General features: G+C 40.7%; 1 protein-coding gene across 1 annotated transcript in view; it reads left to right on the top strand.

Moving 5' to 3' along the window:
* unc13c (unc-13 homolog C (C. elegans)) overlaps nt 1-17356 on the top strand; it is a 404470-nt gene that overhangs the window by 219658 nt on the left and 167456 nt on the right. Inside the window, exons 23-24 of the mRNA XM_084408974.1 lie at nt 781-858; nt 5699-5725. Coding sequence (XP_084265100.1) covers nt 781-858; nt 5699-5725 — 105 coding nt within the window. The remainder of the gene's footprint in view (nt 1-780; nt 859-5698; nt 5726-17356) is intronic.

Genomic DNA, 17356 nt, shown 5'->3' with positions numbered 1-17356 from the left:
AGAGTAATGATGATACATAACAACAGAGCGTAGGCGCCAAATCTATCACTGAATGGCAGGAACTATCACTGAATGGCAGATTTGAAGAAAATTACCATCGTAATAAATAAATAAAATACATAAATGGCGGAGAGTTACATACGCATTGCCAACATTTTATAATGTAAGCTTTATGGTACACCTCAAACAAGGACATTTATAGTAATTTATAGTGTTAATGTTAATTAGCAAGTTCATGAATGGCTTGGGTATGCAAAACATTCGCAGCTTATATGAACCGCACGCACGCCACTGATATATATGTATATATGTGTGTGTATATATATATATATATATATTTATAGTGAAAAGATTTGATGCATTAGGGCAACCTACTGAATATTATAAGATATAAAAGAAACATTATGCTTTAATAACACCTTTGTTGTGCATTATTTTCAGTTATTTTCAAAAAGGAATGAGCGTTTGAATTGAACACATTGAATGTTCAATTGTGTAATTCTGGCATTTCTCTGAAGAGGTGGAGACGTAGATATTACGTAATGAAATTCAGATTTACTGTCACTGATGAAAGTAAGATGTGCAAACTCATGTCAGCAACCACCATCATCATCAGCATCCAGACGAATCAATGCCCGTGTTTATATATTTACAAAGTCTTCAAGTAAAAAACATCTCCTTGCATTAGGATGGTGGAGGGTTTTGAAGACCGAATGCATGTGGAAAGGAGGACAGTCGATTAATCATGAAATATCTTGTCTATCTTCCCTCTCCTGACAGTCCTGTATCCTCTTGAACAACATCCAGCAGCTCCGAGTTCAGCTGGAGAAGATGTTTGAGTCCATGGGAGGAAAACAGGTCAGTAATCGATTCAATGTTACTTCAACACTCCACAACAATGTTTTCCCACTAACTGTCTGTGTGAGTTAAGTTAAAGAACATCCCTTGCTGGAAAGCTGCGTTCATGACATGTCAAATTGCCGTAATTATGAGTCAGTTTAGTTGCAACTAGAAGGTCTATCAAGTTCATGGCTTTAGCAGTTATAGGTGGTTAGTTACCTATATCAACATATTTCTGTTTTAAATGTCATTGCATAGACAGTGTTACCTGGGGCACTTTCTGTGGTTCTTTAAGATTAGAATTGAATGATTATGGTTCCGATTCTGATTACTCTGAACAGTTATAATTCCCTTTTGATTGATGAGGTTTTCAATATTTAAAAAATAATTAGGCCTAATTATATAGATAAGATAAAGCAGCGACTGACAAAGCTGCGAAGATCAGAGCACCTCAGACGACAACGCAAGAGGAAAAAACAGACAAGGACCCTCTTCGACAGCAATCCCTACAGCTTTGTTAAAGGCCTCTTTGGCCGAGAAAAGAGAGGGAGTCTCAAAGTGCCCATAAAAGATCTGGAAGAGCACCTGAGGAAGACCTACTCTGATGATTGGGCCCAATGGTATCCCGTATAGGCTCTATAACACCCCCGGAGTCCTTAAATACCTCTGGAAGCTGATGAAGGTGGCTTGGCAGAAGGGGGTGATACCGAAAGCATGGAGAAGAGCAGGAGGTATCCTAATCCCCAAAGAGAAGGACTCGTCATCCATCAGCCAGTTTCGCCAGATTAGCCTGCTGAATGTAGAGGGAAAGATCTTCTTCAGTGTCCTGGCCGAAAGGCTCGCTACATTCCTGCAAAGAAACAACTTTGTTGATACATCGATGCAGAAGGCCGGGATCCAGGGTTTCTCAGGATGTCTGGAGCATGCCAATATCATCTGGCACCAGATACAAACTGCAAAAAAGGAACGGAGAGACCTACATGTGGTGTTCTTGGACCTTGCCAACGCCTTCGGCTCAGTCCCTCACAAGATCTTGTGGACGGCCTTCAACTACTTCGGTGTACCAAACCAATACACAGAGTTGGTCAAGAGCTACTTTCAGGATCTCCAGTTCTGTGTAACATCTGAGAACAACACCACTGCCAGGCAACATCTGGAGATCGGCATCATGGCAGGCTGCACAATTTCCCCTCTGGCATTCGTCATGGCAATGGAGCTGATCATAGGGGCAGAAACTCCAGGAAAATATCCAGTGGGCAAGAATGGAGTTCAAGCCAAGTAAGTCTCGCAGCATCTCTGTCGTCAAAGGCCAAATAATAGGCGGGCAGTTCTACATCAGCAACAAACCAATCCCAACAATCCTAGAGAAGCCCATCACGGACGATGGTATAATGCAGACCTCAAAGACACCCAGCAACTCAAACAACTGCGGCAGGACGTGGCTAACGGCCTTAAGCAAATCAACAACACTTCACTACTGGGGAAACTGAAGTTCTGGTGTTAACAGTTTGGGCTGCTATCCAGACTCTTGTGGGCATTGACCATGTACGAGGTCTCGCTTAGCCATGCCAATCGACTGGAAAGGCTAGTGAATTCCCACGCGAGGAAGTGGCTCGGACTTCCCAAATGCCTTAGCAGCGTTGGACTATACAGCAACGGAGCTCTGGCACTGGCAATTTCTACGTCGAAGCAAGGTGGTAGAGGAGGTGCGCCGACAGGAGGAAGCAGCCAGATGCTCCAAAGCCGTAGCACAAGCCAGACAGGGTCGCTGGATGACGTGGGAGGGTGTTGAGAAGAGCAAACTCACATGGAGCGAACTCTGGGGCATGGAATACAACAGGCTGAGCTTCATCGTCCGAGCAACGTATGATGTTCTGCCCTCTCCCACAAACATGCAGCTATGGTTTGGAAAGGACCCATCCTGCCTCCTGTGTACAACCCCTGCAACACTCAAGCACATCCTCGTTGGCTGTAGGACCAGCCTCACTCAAGGCAGATACATGTGGAGACACAACCAGCTCCTCAGGTGTCTAGCCGACAAACTTGAGTGCAAGAGGGTATCCATCAACACCCAACCCTTCAACAACCAGGATGTGCACCAACACCCACCATCGTTCGTTCGAGAAGGGGACAAGCTAAGGGCTAGCCCCTCAAACCCTGATCTGACCCCACTGAATGCAGCCAGGGACTGGCAGATGCGAGTCGACCTAGATCAGAAGCCCATTTTCCCTCCGGAGATTACAACAACCACCCTGCGACCAGACCTCGTTCTCTGGTCTAAGTCCTGCCAGCTCGCCTATATCATAGAACTGACAGTTCCCTAGGATGATGTCATCGAAGAAGCGTATGAGCGTAAGAAGCTGCGCTATTCCAACTTAGCAGCTGAGGCAGAGGACAGAGGCTGGAAGATATGGGTGCGCCCGGTGGAGGTGGGGTGTAGGGGCTTTGTAGCCAGCACAACAGCAAAGCTCCTTAGGGAGGTCGGAGTCAGAGGGCAGGGTTACAGACAAGCCATCAAAGAGCTGGCCAACACCGCCGAGAGGATGAGCCATTGCCTGTGGCGGAAGAGGAGCGACACCACCTGGGCTGCTAAGACGAACAGCTAATCGCAGGACACACACCCAGGCTTGATCAACCTGTGGTGGGCCTGCCCCAGCAGAGGGTATATTGTGATAATTGGCCGAAACACCCTGTGATGCTGCGGTACACAACTGACAATGTGTCCCACTGGGAAAGCCTTATAGCAGTCATCCTTTAAGAACTCCCGAATTAGAAGTGGTGCAAACATTAGGGATTGTAACATCTAGTCCTTTCCATGAGACTTCACAAATATACTAAACAAAAACAATACTGTGAAAACAAATGACCATTTATTTGGGACAAAACTGTGAATGTGTATCTTTATCTTTACATAATACAGTACGAACAACCAGTCAGAAATTACACTCTTCTCAAAAAATACAATAACAATCAATAATTATCATTTCAACAATGAGTGATACAGTCAGTGAGTTGTTAAATTGGTTCAAACCAATATGAGTTGAGACAGATTTGAATCGAATTAATGCTAGATGTTTTGCTATAAATTACGACCATGGCATCTGGGGACTATTTCTCATTTTCCTAAGTTATTTTGCTTTATTTCCAGATTCAATCTTAGGCTCGTTCTCACTTACTAGAGCACGTATGCACATGTGCACTCTTCAAAAATGGTGCTTTAAATCTCTTGACAAACTAAAAGGCTTAAATGACATTTGTATTATAAATAAAAGATAAATGTCAGCTTGCTTTTTTGGCTCAAGATAAGGATTTATCGAGTACACATGTCATGCAAACAAGAAACTATGCTTCTAACCACAGGTCGAAAGCTGTCTTTCCAGCTACACAACTTTCCGATGCTGTTTGCGAATGTTCGTTAGAACTATGGTTTCAGAAACACTGATAACGAAAAAAATGCTAGGTATACTTGCAGCCAGACTAATTTAGTATACTTCAAGTGTGTTAACAATTAGTTCACTTGAAGTGTGCTATTTTGAAACAACTAATTGTAGTAAAGCATAACTTTAAGTGTATTTAGTGTACTTTTGTGTACTAAATTGGAACAACTTAGTAAGTATATGCCTGTGTAGGGACTGATTACATGCTTGATTAGTGATATTAAAGTGTACCTTATTTGTGTTACAAGTACATTACAAATTCATTACAAGTCTTTGAAACATACAAGCAATATACCTTAAGTGTATATATATACAGTATATATATATATATATATATATATATATATATATATATATAATTTTTTTTTTTTTTTTTTTTTTAAGATTTATTTTTGACGTGTTTGCCTTTTATTAGGATAGGACAGTTGCTAGACAGGAAGTGAGGTGGGGGACGGGATCGGGAAAGGTCCACGAGCCGGAACTCGAACTCAGGTCTCCCGACACAACGGCGCTATATGTCGGCGCCGACCATAGAATACTACAAATTGCACACTTTGTATTCAATAACAAATGCACATTAATAAACAAATAATACTTAGCTATACTTTGTACAAATACTATTGTATACTATAATGTATTTTGAAAGTATACTTTCAATGCATTGTTACAATGAATTTCCAGCACACAGTTAAAATATACCTAAAATATATTTTAAATGAAGTGCAAATAAATACACTTAAAAATAAACTGAATTTAATAAAAAAAAATAAAAAATTCAAATACAATAAAAGTTGACTTTTTTTCACTAGGGCGATGGAACTTGCGACCATGGTTGGCTAACGATGCTTTTGGGAAACGAACACCTGGTTGTTTGTTTGCATGTTTTTGTTGTTCGCAACCAGATCAAACACATGCTGTCTATTTATAGTCTTAGTATTGTTTTGCATAAACTAGAATTTTTTTCTAATCACATTCAATTGAGACTGCAAACATACAAAAATTATAGATCCATTAGCAGAACATGCCGCTAAATAGTGATGCAGGAAACACTGTTGCATGTCTGTTTAGCAGTGACAGTTCAAGAACCATTAACAGAAAATCAGGAAAAAATCTATTCAGGATATTTCAAAAGAATTTAGGTTAATTAATGTAGTGATCAAATATTATGATGTCATGAACAACAAAGCCTCACATGGATCCATTTGACATCCAGTGTTGCCATAGAAATAAATGATTCCTCATGAATTTCCTCATAATTATGGGAATTCCGTCATGATGTGAACGCAACTTAACATCCCTTGTGAATTTTGCATGCATGTTGTAATGCTTCTCTCTCTCTTCTGTAAATGTGATAAACCTCTCCAACTATGACAATATCCTTGTTTCTTGTCATTCCCGTCTCCTCTGGGCTCTTGCACCAGGAGGAAGGGACTGTGGTCTTCTGCAAGGTGTGTGGACAGGTTTCCTCTAACATCTCTCTAGGCCAGTGCTCTACAGCCAGACCAGCTGCAGAAATCGGTAGAATCTTGTCATCATTTACTCATGCTCATGTCGTTCCAAGCCCGTAAGACGTAAGTCTTCTGTGCAAAATTGAAACGGGTTTGGAGCAACATTAAATGACAGTGAATGAAGACATTGAACCAGATCTCTGAATTCCGGCTGTAGTGTACGGCCTTAGTTCATCCCAGTTGATCAGTTTTACTGGCCAGGTTTGAGCAGCAGGAGTGCTCTCACACCCATTGAAACACACCTCACTTCCTGTCACTCGCACTTCCTGATCAGTCCCCTTAAGAGCATGTTGCACCTGCTCGAGTTACCTGGCATGAAACCTCACAAGAACGATTATCTTCAGTAACAGAGGCTGCTAATCCTCAAATTCAAAGAGACAGTTCAGACAAAAGATGAACATTCTGTCATCATTTTCTCACTCTCAAATAAATATTTAGGTCTAAATTTAAGATCTATGTATTTGAATTACATTTAAATTTCAATCCATGTGGATTACGCAGTTTCAACATTAACTAATGAACTTAATGTGATACATATTTGTCAGTCATACATGAATGAAACGCAAGTATTAAATGAATATATGGAAGAAAAAAAAAACGAAAAAAAAAAAACATGGAATAGTTGGTAACACTTTAAAATAAGGTTCAATATATTACAGTACATGTGAAAAGTTTGGAAACATTTAAATTGTTTAATGTTTTTAAAAAGTATCTTATGCTCACCAAGGCTGCATTCATTTAAACAAAAGTACAGTAAAAACGTCTCGGTTACGTATGTAACCCTAGTTCCCACGAGACGCTGCGTCGAAACGCTGCGGGAACGCCTCTGCGTGACTGTGTATTGTTGGAAACTTTATTCCTTCATCGAAGCATAAACCAGGAGGCTTGAGTTGGATCTTTTAAGCAGAAGAAATTCTTTATTGAGATCTTCGCGGCTGTAGTTTTTTTCTCAAGTCTGATCTACTTTTCAAAGAGGGGAGGGATTACATAGAGGTGGAGACTCTGAATAAAGCATGTAAATGAGTATACAGGTTTAGGTAACACACCCTAGACTGAGGGTCTGGCCAATCCTAATTCAATCATCATAACAGTCTATTGCATTGCTAATCCAATCAGCCTAACGATTCAACGTCTGGGCCAGGGGCTCCGAAAGCCATTTGGGCTCCGAAAGCCATTTGCAGAACAAAAGGTGAGAGTCTCAGTGATCTGACTCATTTAACTTTCAATAGAGAAAACAGGTCTGGCAGGAATCTCTTGCTGGAAACTCAATAATCATCTGAATTCAGTCTAATGCTAAAATCAGTATTCTTCACCGTGATGTTTATGTAAGGAAGCATATCTGAAATAGATTCTTAAAATTTGTTATTCCACAGTATGAAGCACGTATAAAACCAGTCCAATGGAGTGACAGAACATCATGTGATGTCATCGACCAGGAAACTATAAAGCACGCCTGAACCAAACAGCGTCAGCTTCTGATAGGCTTAACACTCTGGGGTCTGAGGTGTTTTCTGGGTCCTGGAGGTGTTCTGACATGCTCTGACATTTGTGCTTATTTCTGTTACTTGTGACATTTCCATGGCTAAAGTCTGATTACACTGTATTCAGCACAAACTCTGCTACAATAATATATCAGCAGCATGTATGTAAAAGTTTGTAGTTTTGAGATAATGACATTTATGCGTGGTTTGTGAAAATACAAAAAAAAATTGTCACTGAAATAAGGTCATGAAACCCCTACTGATTATTTCTTCACAAGACTTTTGAAAATTGTATCACGTAGCCTAGAATATTTGCTCCAAAACTATGTGAAAATCATCCTGACTGCTCATTCAGAGAAGACAATATATTGATTTAAAATTTCTAAGACGTGTTTTGTGTGAGAAAGCTTTATGCAAAGGGGCGTAATCACCTCATTAATATGTAAGCTTCACACCTGAGAAAGACAAAGACACTCCCTAATGGCCCTATGAGGAGCTATCAGGCCCTGTCATTCTGAGCAACCTTGCACAAAGAATGAGGAGATTTAAAAAAGAATGGCTTTTTGATTGTTTGGATTTATTTACAACACAACATAATCCAAATATACACAACAAATGACAAAAAAGCACACTATTCAAAACAATGATCCAAAGACAGAGACCTTTGTGCCATTCCTAAAAACATTGTACATACCTTTCATTTCCAAGGTGTTTGATTTTCACTTTACCATGTTCATATACAGAGACTCATGTGAATGTTGAAGTCAGCAGGACTCAGTGGCATCTGGTCCCTGAAAGAAAAAAAAAGTGAACATACTGATATCAAGAGAAACTATAGGGAATAGTTGAGACATGAGATTTTTCTGGTTAAAATTGCTTTTTAAAATTCACAGAATACACACACACACAAATGTTTCCAACAATATATAATATAATGAACACCAGGTTTGTTGTGCCTTGTAAGCATAGGCTATGCGCAGTGCTGCATAAAATAATAATAACAATAACCAATAGCAGCATATAAATCTTCCAAAAGATTTCAGTAACAACTACGCTAGAGAAAAATATATTGATTATCATATGTTACTTCAAATGTTTCCATTCGTTATGATGATATGAAATGAGATAATAGTAAAACCATGAAGCCTTTGTTTGGTGCATTTTGCTTTTCAAACGCAATCGCGCTCCAAATATGATACATTCAAAACCAGAGCTCGCTCCAAAATATGAAACATTATGGTTACCATAATTATTATACATATCTACGTTTGAGCAGATATCCACAAACACAGTAACAGTAAACACGGGTCTAAATATTATAATATTCACCATATATCTAGCAACAGTTCAACTGCAATGTGAAGTTTCTGCAACAATAACATGAACTAATAATTAAGAATTTCTTACCTTACATCTTTCTTGTCTTCAAATCGCGTTCTTCTTCTTCTGAGGTAAATCCAATGTAATCTCAAGGCATGTCTTTCAAACTCGACGAAAAGCAGAGACTTGTGAAGTTTTTTTGGTGCTTTGTTTTTGAGGTAACGAGCGCGTTCACGTTCCATGTGGAGATTTGCATGTGAATCTCTTTTGCGCGCGTGGGCGTGGTCAAATTAAAAATAATTAGCAAGCGCGTGAGAAGCTGGAAATCGTGTTGGTTTTATACAAATTACTTAAACAGAGAATATTTGTTTTCAGTTTGAATCCGATCATTTAAAAGTACACACTTAAATGTTTATAAAGGTATATGGCTCATAAATGTGTGAAAAGTATTCGCTGAGTTTTGTTTCAGTTTATAGACGTGCTCAAGAAAAAAAAGTTCACCGCGACGGAGAGGCAGAAAGCACACCCTGTTTATTTTCTTTATTTTACAAAAGCACAATGTTTTGATTCGATTGTAAGTGGACACATACAAAAGTAGAAATATCACAGATTCTTTTTTCATATTTCTTTTTTCTGTATGACCATAAATGACGGAGAAATTTAAGTTTATTGTGCTACTATGTGAAGAAAATCCAGCAAAACGCGCCGGCGCGTTTGTCGACCTCAGAGGGTTAAAGGAGAACTCCGGTCAATTTTAACATTGAGCTCATTTTTTTGTACATTTGGAGTGCTGTCAGTACAGAGAACAACGACAAAAATCGGTGTTGCCTACACCGAGTTATCCTCTTTTTAAAATTTGCACCCTGTTGACTTCAATGGGGCAAGTTTTAAACCTGCTTTTAGGCTCTTAACATCCTTGATGTGTCATTACAAGTGCACAGGTCATGTGAGTGATTCCTTCAGAGTGAAATTCCTCCTTTAAGCAAGTCGATCACGGGCATGCCAGGAGTATGGCAGGGTGAAGCAGTGTCTCGTTCCCTCTTCAGGGAACTAGGGTTACATATGTAACCGAGACATTCCCTTACAAGCGAACTTGAGCTGCATCAAAACGCTGCGGAAACACTAAAACCCATGCCGCTATAAGAGCAAGTGTCCGTCTGTGTGAAATCAATACACACATCTAGGCGAAAGCACCTGCGCCCCTGGATTGGAGCTGAGGTCCAGCTAATGAAGCCTCATGAATGTATGCGGTGAGGACTAGCCTGCCGCATCACAAACCTCTTGGAGGGAAACTCCTGACAGTTATGCTTTGGAAGCAGCCATACTCCTAGTCAAGGTCAAGGTGTCTTTATTAGTACCCAAGGGTAAATTTGTTGTGCAGACAGGAGATTCAGCAATCCATACATAAGACAATCCCCCCCAAAAAACAACAACGTCAAAACAAACAGTAAACATAGAACATTAAATTATAACATTAAAAAACATTGTCCAAAGCATAAAAACTTCTAAGAAAGATCATAACAATGTGCCACTACACATCCACTCCCCCACGTACCCGCCCGCTTGCCCGCCTAAAATACATAAAGTGCTGTGCTTAGCAAAGAGTGTCATCTCCTGCTATTTTTATTTATTAATTCTATGGCTGCGGGTACAAAAGTATTCCTTTTCGTTTGGTTCTCCACCTAGGGGCCACAAACCGACATCCAGAGTGGAGGAGCTGAAACTCAGCATGTAAAGGATGAGAACAGTCTCCGATAATAAAACTCGCCTTATGATGCAGCTTATTGGAATAAAGACTTACAAGGTTGGGTTGAGATTCACCTATAATCTTTCACCTAAAGTGGAGTGGGCCCGTACAGCCAAAGGTGAAGGCTGACTGGCCGACTCATAAGCAAGTGAGATGGCCTCGACCACCCACTTGCTCATCCCATGCTTAGATGCCGGGCACCCCTTTGTGGGTACCCAAAGTTCAGACTTTCTCCACAGATATGTGGACGTAAGCCTCTAAGGCCCTAATAGGGCAGAGCAGATAAGGTTTCTCTAGGTCTGACGTCCGGAGGAGGACAGAAGGCCTGCAGTACTCTAGTTCTAACGGTATTAGTAGGAACCTTAGGAACGTAACCTGGTCTTAGGGTGAAGAAAACCCTTTACCAAACCAGGAGCAAATTCCATGCACAAGGGAGATACCGAAAGTGCTTGAATGTCTCCAATTCTCTTGAGAGACGAAATAGCAAGGAGAAAGACAGTCTTTAGAGATATTCTCAGAAACCTCCTCAATGGGCTCGAATGGAGCTAGGGAGAGGCAGCAATACAACAGCCAAGTCCCATGTCGGTACCCTCGTGCAGTCCGCTGGCCTCAGCCTCAAAGTTCCACAAAGGAAACGAGTTATTAGTGTGTGTCTCCCCAAAGATACTCCACTCAAAGGGACGTGGTAAGCAGCTAGTGCCGCCACATACACCTTCAGTGTGAAGGGGGATAACCCTGCGGAGAAGCACTCCTGCAGGAACTCCAGCACGGGCAGTTAACTGGGTCCAGCTGGTGCTCTCCATACCAGGAAGTGAAACAGTTTCAGTTTGTTTTCTACAGTTTCTACACTACAGTTTCCTTTTGGATGGAGCTCTGGAGTGGAGAATGGTCTCAACAACCTTGGTTGAGAGACCAGAACTTATGAGCAGGGCCCCCTCAGAGGCCAACCCCACAGTTCTGGACGGGGGTGAAGGATCGAGTCACTCGCCTGAGAGAGTAGGTCCCTCCTGATCGGAATCTCCAGAGGAGAGCCATCGAGGAGAGACACTAGGTCCGCAAACCATACTCGGGCCGGCCAGAATGGGGCTACTAGCAGTAGACTGACCCCACCCTGGCAAACCATTTCCAGAACTCCTGGGAGCAGAGCAATCGGGGAAATACGTACAGATGAGACCTCGGCCATGTCTGCACCATAGCGTCCGACCCCAGAGGAGCTGGATGGCTGAGTAAAGAACCATAGTGGACAATGTGTGGTCTCTTGGGTTGCGAACAGGTCGGCCTCGGCTCGACCGAAGTTCTCCCAAAGGAGCTCCACCACCTTGGGGTGGAGTCTCTACTCCCCGGGCCTTGGCCCCTGCCTCGACAGGATGTCTGCCCCCTGATTTAAGTACCCTGGGATATATCGCTCTCAAAGAAAGTAGCTTCCCCTGGGCCCACAGGAGGATCTGGTGAGCCAGCTTGTATAAGGGGCGCGATCGCAGACCCCCCTGATGGTTTATATAGGAGACCACAGATGTGTTGTCTGATCGAACAAGCACAGGATGGCCCCTCAGGTCTGGGAGGAAGTGTTTCAGAGCCTGAAACACCGCCAACATTTCTAGACAGTTACTATACCTTTTTACAAGAGATGATGGTCCTGCACAGACTTCGGGCTGAGCGACCACTCATGATCGCCCCCAACCCATGAGGGAAGCCTCCATCGTTAGCGTGATGCGACGACAAGGAGATCCCAGCACGGGCCCTTGGGACAGGAACCAAGGTTCTTTCCACATAACTAAGACATAACCTTGATCATGCAGAGTGGTTTTCCCCTCGGGGAGAACCCCTTGGTCCTGAGCCACCACTGCAACGGTCTCACGTACAACAGGCCGCAAGGTATAACGTTGAACGCTGCTGCCATCAGACCTAACAGTTTTTGAAACTGCTTTAAAGTGGCTGGCCTACGAAAGGAAGAACACAATATTGGTACGCTTCGCCCCCGAAAGCGAACCTCAGGAACTTCCTGTCTTGTGGAAGGATGGAAACGTGGAGGTATGCGTCCTTTAGCTCAAACGTGACAAATCAGTCCTCGGACATGATTTGTGACACGACTTGCTTAAGAGTAAGCATCTTTGATATTTTTATTTAGCTTCTCTACAGCGCAGATAAAAAAAGAATCATAGTTTGCAAACACACATTTTAGTTGTGATAATAGGAAAAAGAGAGAAAGGGGAACTCCTTGAGCTCAGTTTCCTCCGCATTATAAATATATTGCTCCGAGACGTAGATTCTTTATGTTGTCCCATAATCTACGCGCTGCCTCAGCAAGCGCGAGATCCGAGCTAGTTAAGACTCAACAGGGGCGGAGCTAAAACTTCCTTTTATAGTGCGTGTTTTTCTACACATAGGGAACATTTTTATGAATGAAACTGTCAGCCCACAATGACGTGCATGTCCCGCCCCCAAACAAACACTTTAACCATGTGTATACCAGCTCGTAATGTAGTGAGAGCAGGGAGGAACACGATTCAAAAGGCTGTTTGCTTACATGAAGTGGCGAGTCTGTTTCTAATAACTACAACATTCAGCTCCTCAGAACTGGATAGTTGCAGTATCGGTGCCTCATTCGGGGTGGAAGTAACTGCAAAGCGTGCTTCCGACCCCAAGATGAGACACTGAACCTGGCAGGTGAAGGCAGAGAAAGGGCGAAGCCCGTCTCTAACCCCTCTGCCAGATCCATTTGCGAACCCCTTGACTCAAGCCGCCGCTCTGCCTCAGCAGAAGCGGGACGAGAGCCACGAGGAACGCGAGCTGAGGCGCCCTCCTCAAAGAGCGATCGGCGGGAGCACATCGCTCTCAACTGTCTCACAACAATGCTCATATTCAGCCCCCTTGAAGGCTGATTGAGCGTGCTACACTCCCAAACGAACAACATACAATACATGTGTATCCCCACCCGTGATGTAGATTTGGTAGGGATGAACACACTATTGAAATGTTGTTTGCCAGTTCAAAAGAGGTTCATTTTGCTCTGTTGACTTTGATATTACAAACAAGTTTCATACATCAATCGATTCTGTTAAATGTGTATTATTTTTGTGTATACTCACAATAAAAACAAAGTGTTGTGCTTTTTGCCAAATAAAGAAAAATAAACACGAAGCGAGTTCTGCCTTCTCTCTGTCAGTGAAGTCCATTCTGAAACGCGTCCGAAAATGAACTGTAACTCAGCGAATACTCAGTCAAACAGGCATACAGACACACAGGCATGAAGCTTGAATTCTCTTCTTTTAAATGAAGTAATTTATATAAAAAACAAATATTCTCATCTTGTGAAATCTGTATTAAAAGAGAGCGATTCCAGTCGAGCTCATTAGAGCTCATTCAAACGTAATGTGACCACGCCCCGGAGAGCACGCGCTATTCAAACGCAAATGAATGAGGCAATCCACGCAAACCTGTGAACGCCCCCATATCAGCTCGAGAAAACACAAGTTTATTCAGATCATTACTTGTTTACACAGTCTCGCAGCGCTGTGAGGAATAATAATAATGGAAAATGTACCTCAGAAGTGCGGGTATTTCGAGGAGCAAGGATCCGACTGAGCTGAGGAATACTGTAGTAAGTTTTTTTTCCTTCTCAAGTGAATCGCGTTTCTGTTTGTGAATGAATGAACGGCAGAGATGCGCGCTGTTTACCACAGCTCGCAAAAAGACCGTTTAAATTTAAATTGCTTTCTGTGTGTGAATGAATGATGATGTTTTAGCAAACTGTATTGCTATACTGAGATGAGTAAAAATCGACTGAAATATGTTGAAATAAAATGTAGGCTATTTGTATAAGCAACGTATTAAACTGCAAATTAACATTTATATGCCCTAATATTTCATAAAAAACAACATTACAGTCAGGCGAAATATGAAAGACAACATTTTGTTGACTAGATTTGGGTACAGTTTTTACTGTAGAATATACTGCCACATCAAATAAGCTTTTGTTTAGCAATTTCTGCTCATATGTTATGTTATATATATAAAATACTATTTTTGTCAAAAATAAAGTCATCAACTAAGATGTTAGCTGTTCCAATGTTGGTTATATTCAAACTAATGAATACATATGATAAAATGTAGGCCTATAATAATTTTTTTACAAAGAAAGACTACACTTGAAATATTGTTGAAATTGTAATTATTGTTGTAATTGTAACCTTTTTAATAAAATAGCAAAACATATTTACAAGATAGATGTAAGCAAAATCTTAAATGGTCAATATAAGTCTTCTTCTAAATATATCTTTTGTCCTTGCATTGTGGCTCAGTCAGTGTCACACCTGAATGAATGGCTCATTATGCAGAGTGGGTGGGACATTGTATTCTCAGGTGTAAACTACTCCTCCTTCACGCCCCCCTCGCATACTGGCTTTCCAAGCAAAACCTGTTTTACACAATTTAAATCAATGTATTGTTTTATTGTGAACGATAAAGCAAGACTATTTTCACATAATTTTGAAGCCAGAACTCGAACGACAACATCCATTAGTCAAAAGTCTTATTGACACATATTTAGTATGAGTTTTGTGGTCTTATTTCAGCAACTTTAATTTTTATTTTTTCCAATAACCACGCATAAACATTATTCTCTTAAAAATACAAACATCTACATTCATGTTGCTCACATATTATGGTAGCCCTGTTTGTGCTATATAGAGTGAATTTACACCTTTGCCATTATCATGTTTATAAATAACTGAAAAAAGCACAAATGTCAGGGCATGTCAAAACATCCCAAGGGCCCCAAAAACACCTTAGACCCCAGAGGGTTAAATAAATGAAGCCTTGGTGAGAATAAGATAATTCTACCAAAAACAATTGAAATACATAAATATTAAGGATTAGTTCTCCTAAAAATGAAAATTCTGTCATTAATTACTCACCCTCATGTCGTTCCAAACCCGTAAGACTTTCGTTCATCTTCGAAACACAAATGAAGATCTTTATTTAAAATATCTTCATTTGTGTTCTGAAGATGAACGAATGTTTTACGGGTTTGGAACAACATGAGGAGTAATTAATGACAGAATTTTCATTTTTGGGTGAACTAACCCTTTAATATTTACGTATTTAAATTGCCTATAAAAAAGGCCTGAATATTGTTTGAGTGTGCAGTTTCAAACCTGTGGAACACAAAGAAATTTTGATAAGAAAGATATATTTTTGTCCATGCAATGTAAGAAAATAATGAATTGTGAATGAGCTTCAAAAATGTCAACAGCACCTTAAAAGTATTATAAATATTATAAATGCATATATAACTGTGCACATATTCCAACTCTTCTGAAGTCATATGATAAATGTTGGTCAAAATTCATTAATATAGCATATGTTACTTTTCTGGTGCTTTTTGGAGCATAAAAAACCCCCATTATAATTCACTTTTATTGCCCTGCATCATTTCCCTTTGGAAAAGAGATGCGTAAACATATTGCCTGATTTCTTTTGTGTTCCATGGAAAAAGAAAGTGACAGGTTTAAAATGACATGATGCGTGTAAATTATGACATGATTATCAGGATTTTCATTTTTTTGCTGAACTAACACTTTACCGACAGCCACCAACTTGCTTTTTAATCATGTGCAATGTTTGTGGTTAATTTGGGTTCCAAATGAAGTAAAGGCTGCAAGAGGTTTTAGTCTGATGTTTAGGTTGATCTATTCTCCAGCACTCAAAGTTTGTTTTGTTTTATTTTGCCTTTAACAAAATTTACCCTGTTGGCAAAACATTTTTCCCAACTTTGCTCCGTCCCTGCATTGACATCTGTATGGTTTCATAATCACAACAGCGGTCGTTGCCACTGACAGCGGGCAGTCATAAAATACTTCAAAATCAAATTAATCATTTGTCGTACAGATCATTTGTGCAAGTGCTAGAGGTCTGTCAGATTAAGGTTATATGTCTTACCTCTTCTTGAAATTAAGGCTACAGTGCTTAAAAAAGGATCGCAGCTGTTTGAAAGTTTGACTAATATATGATTCTGCTTCCTTCATGAAACTCCAACTCCTTCTGAGAGAGCAAAAAAAAGCTAAACGCTCCAAATATAACCCTGTCATGCTCTGGCAGTGCCAATGTTCCCAAAGCAATTAGCAAACTGAAAGAAAAATGCAATTACAGTGGCTCGTTATCATGGATTTATAAATATAAGATCCCAAACTGTCCAAGAAAAATTAATTGCAGAAGTCAAAGTTAGCTTCGATAGCGGAAACGTTCCCACTGCTGTCCGTCAGTCTGAAACGGGGTCTCGGGGTGAAAACTGACCGCCTTCAAGCATCTGTTATCTGCTCATTAACGATATGAGGGAGACCACAGGTGCAGTATACAATAGTAATCTTTTGTACAACTTCACATCATGATTCCCTAATTAAGATTCAAATTAGAATATAATACATTTAGTTATTACTTAACATTAACAATTCACTTCCTAAAGTGGTTTTAGACCATTATTTAACACAAATCTGTCTCTAATGATTGTCCCCACTACTGAGTCAGTTAGATCTCCCTGTTTTCAGATATTTTTAAATTCTCATGTTCTTATACATTTTGATACATATTTCTTATGTTATAACAATATTTTTGTAAGGTCTCTCCTTGACTTTTCTGTGTCTCATGGGTAAAACTTACTAAAGATTTTCTTTTCTGGTGCTACTTTTCCAAGAAAATATGTGCTGTCCCGCCCTGCCCCTCAATGTTCGGTGCTCAAATTTCACTCTTGCTCTAGCCATTATCACTGCATGGTGTGACACTCCGCTCAATGCTCTATGCACGTGCAGAGCTCAGTCGCTTACGGCCCAAGCGAACGCTCAACTAATGTACCGCTCATGCTCATCGGAAAAGCAAGGTTCACTCAAATAACGCGCCAATATAAAACTTCTATGTAGTAGACTTGTTTCTGTTTGCAATAGCCCTACTGTGCTGTAACATGGTGTGTATAGCCGTGCTGTGCAACACTAGTAAAATGGCGCTACCCTCTCATTCACTGATCCGCTC

The sequence above is a fragment of the Rutilus rutilus genome (genome assembly GCF_951802725.1).
Source record: "Rutilus rutilus genome assembly, chromosome: 5".
In the NCBI taxonomy this organism is placed as follows: domain Eukaryota; kingdom Metazoa; phylum Chordata; class Actinopteri; order Cypriniformes; family Leuciscidae; genus Rutilus; species Rutilus rutilus.
This window is presented reverse-complemented; position numbering and strand designations above follow the sequence as displayed.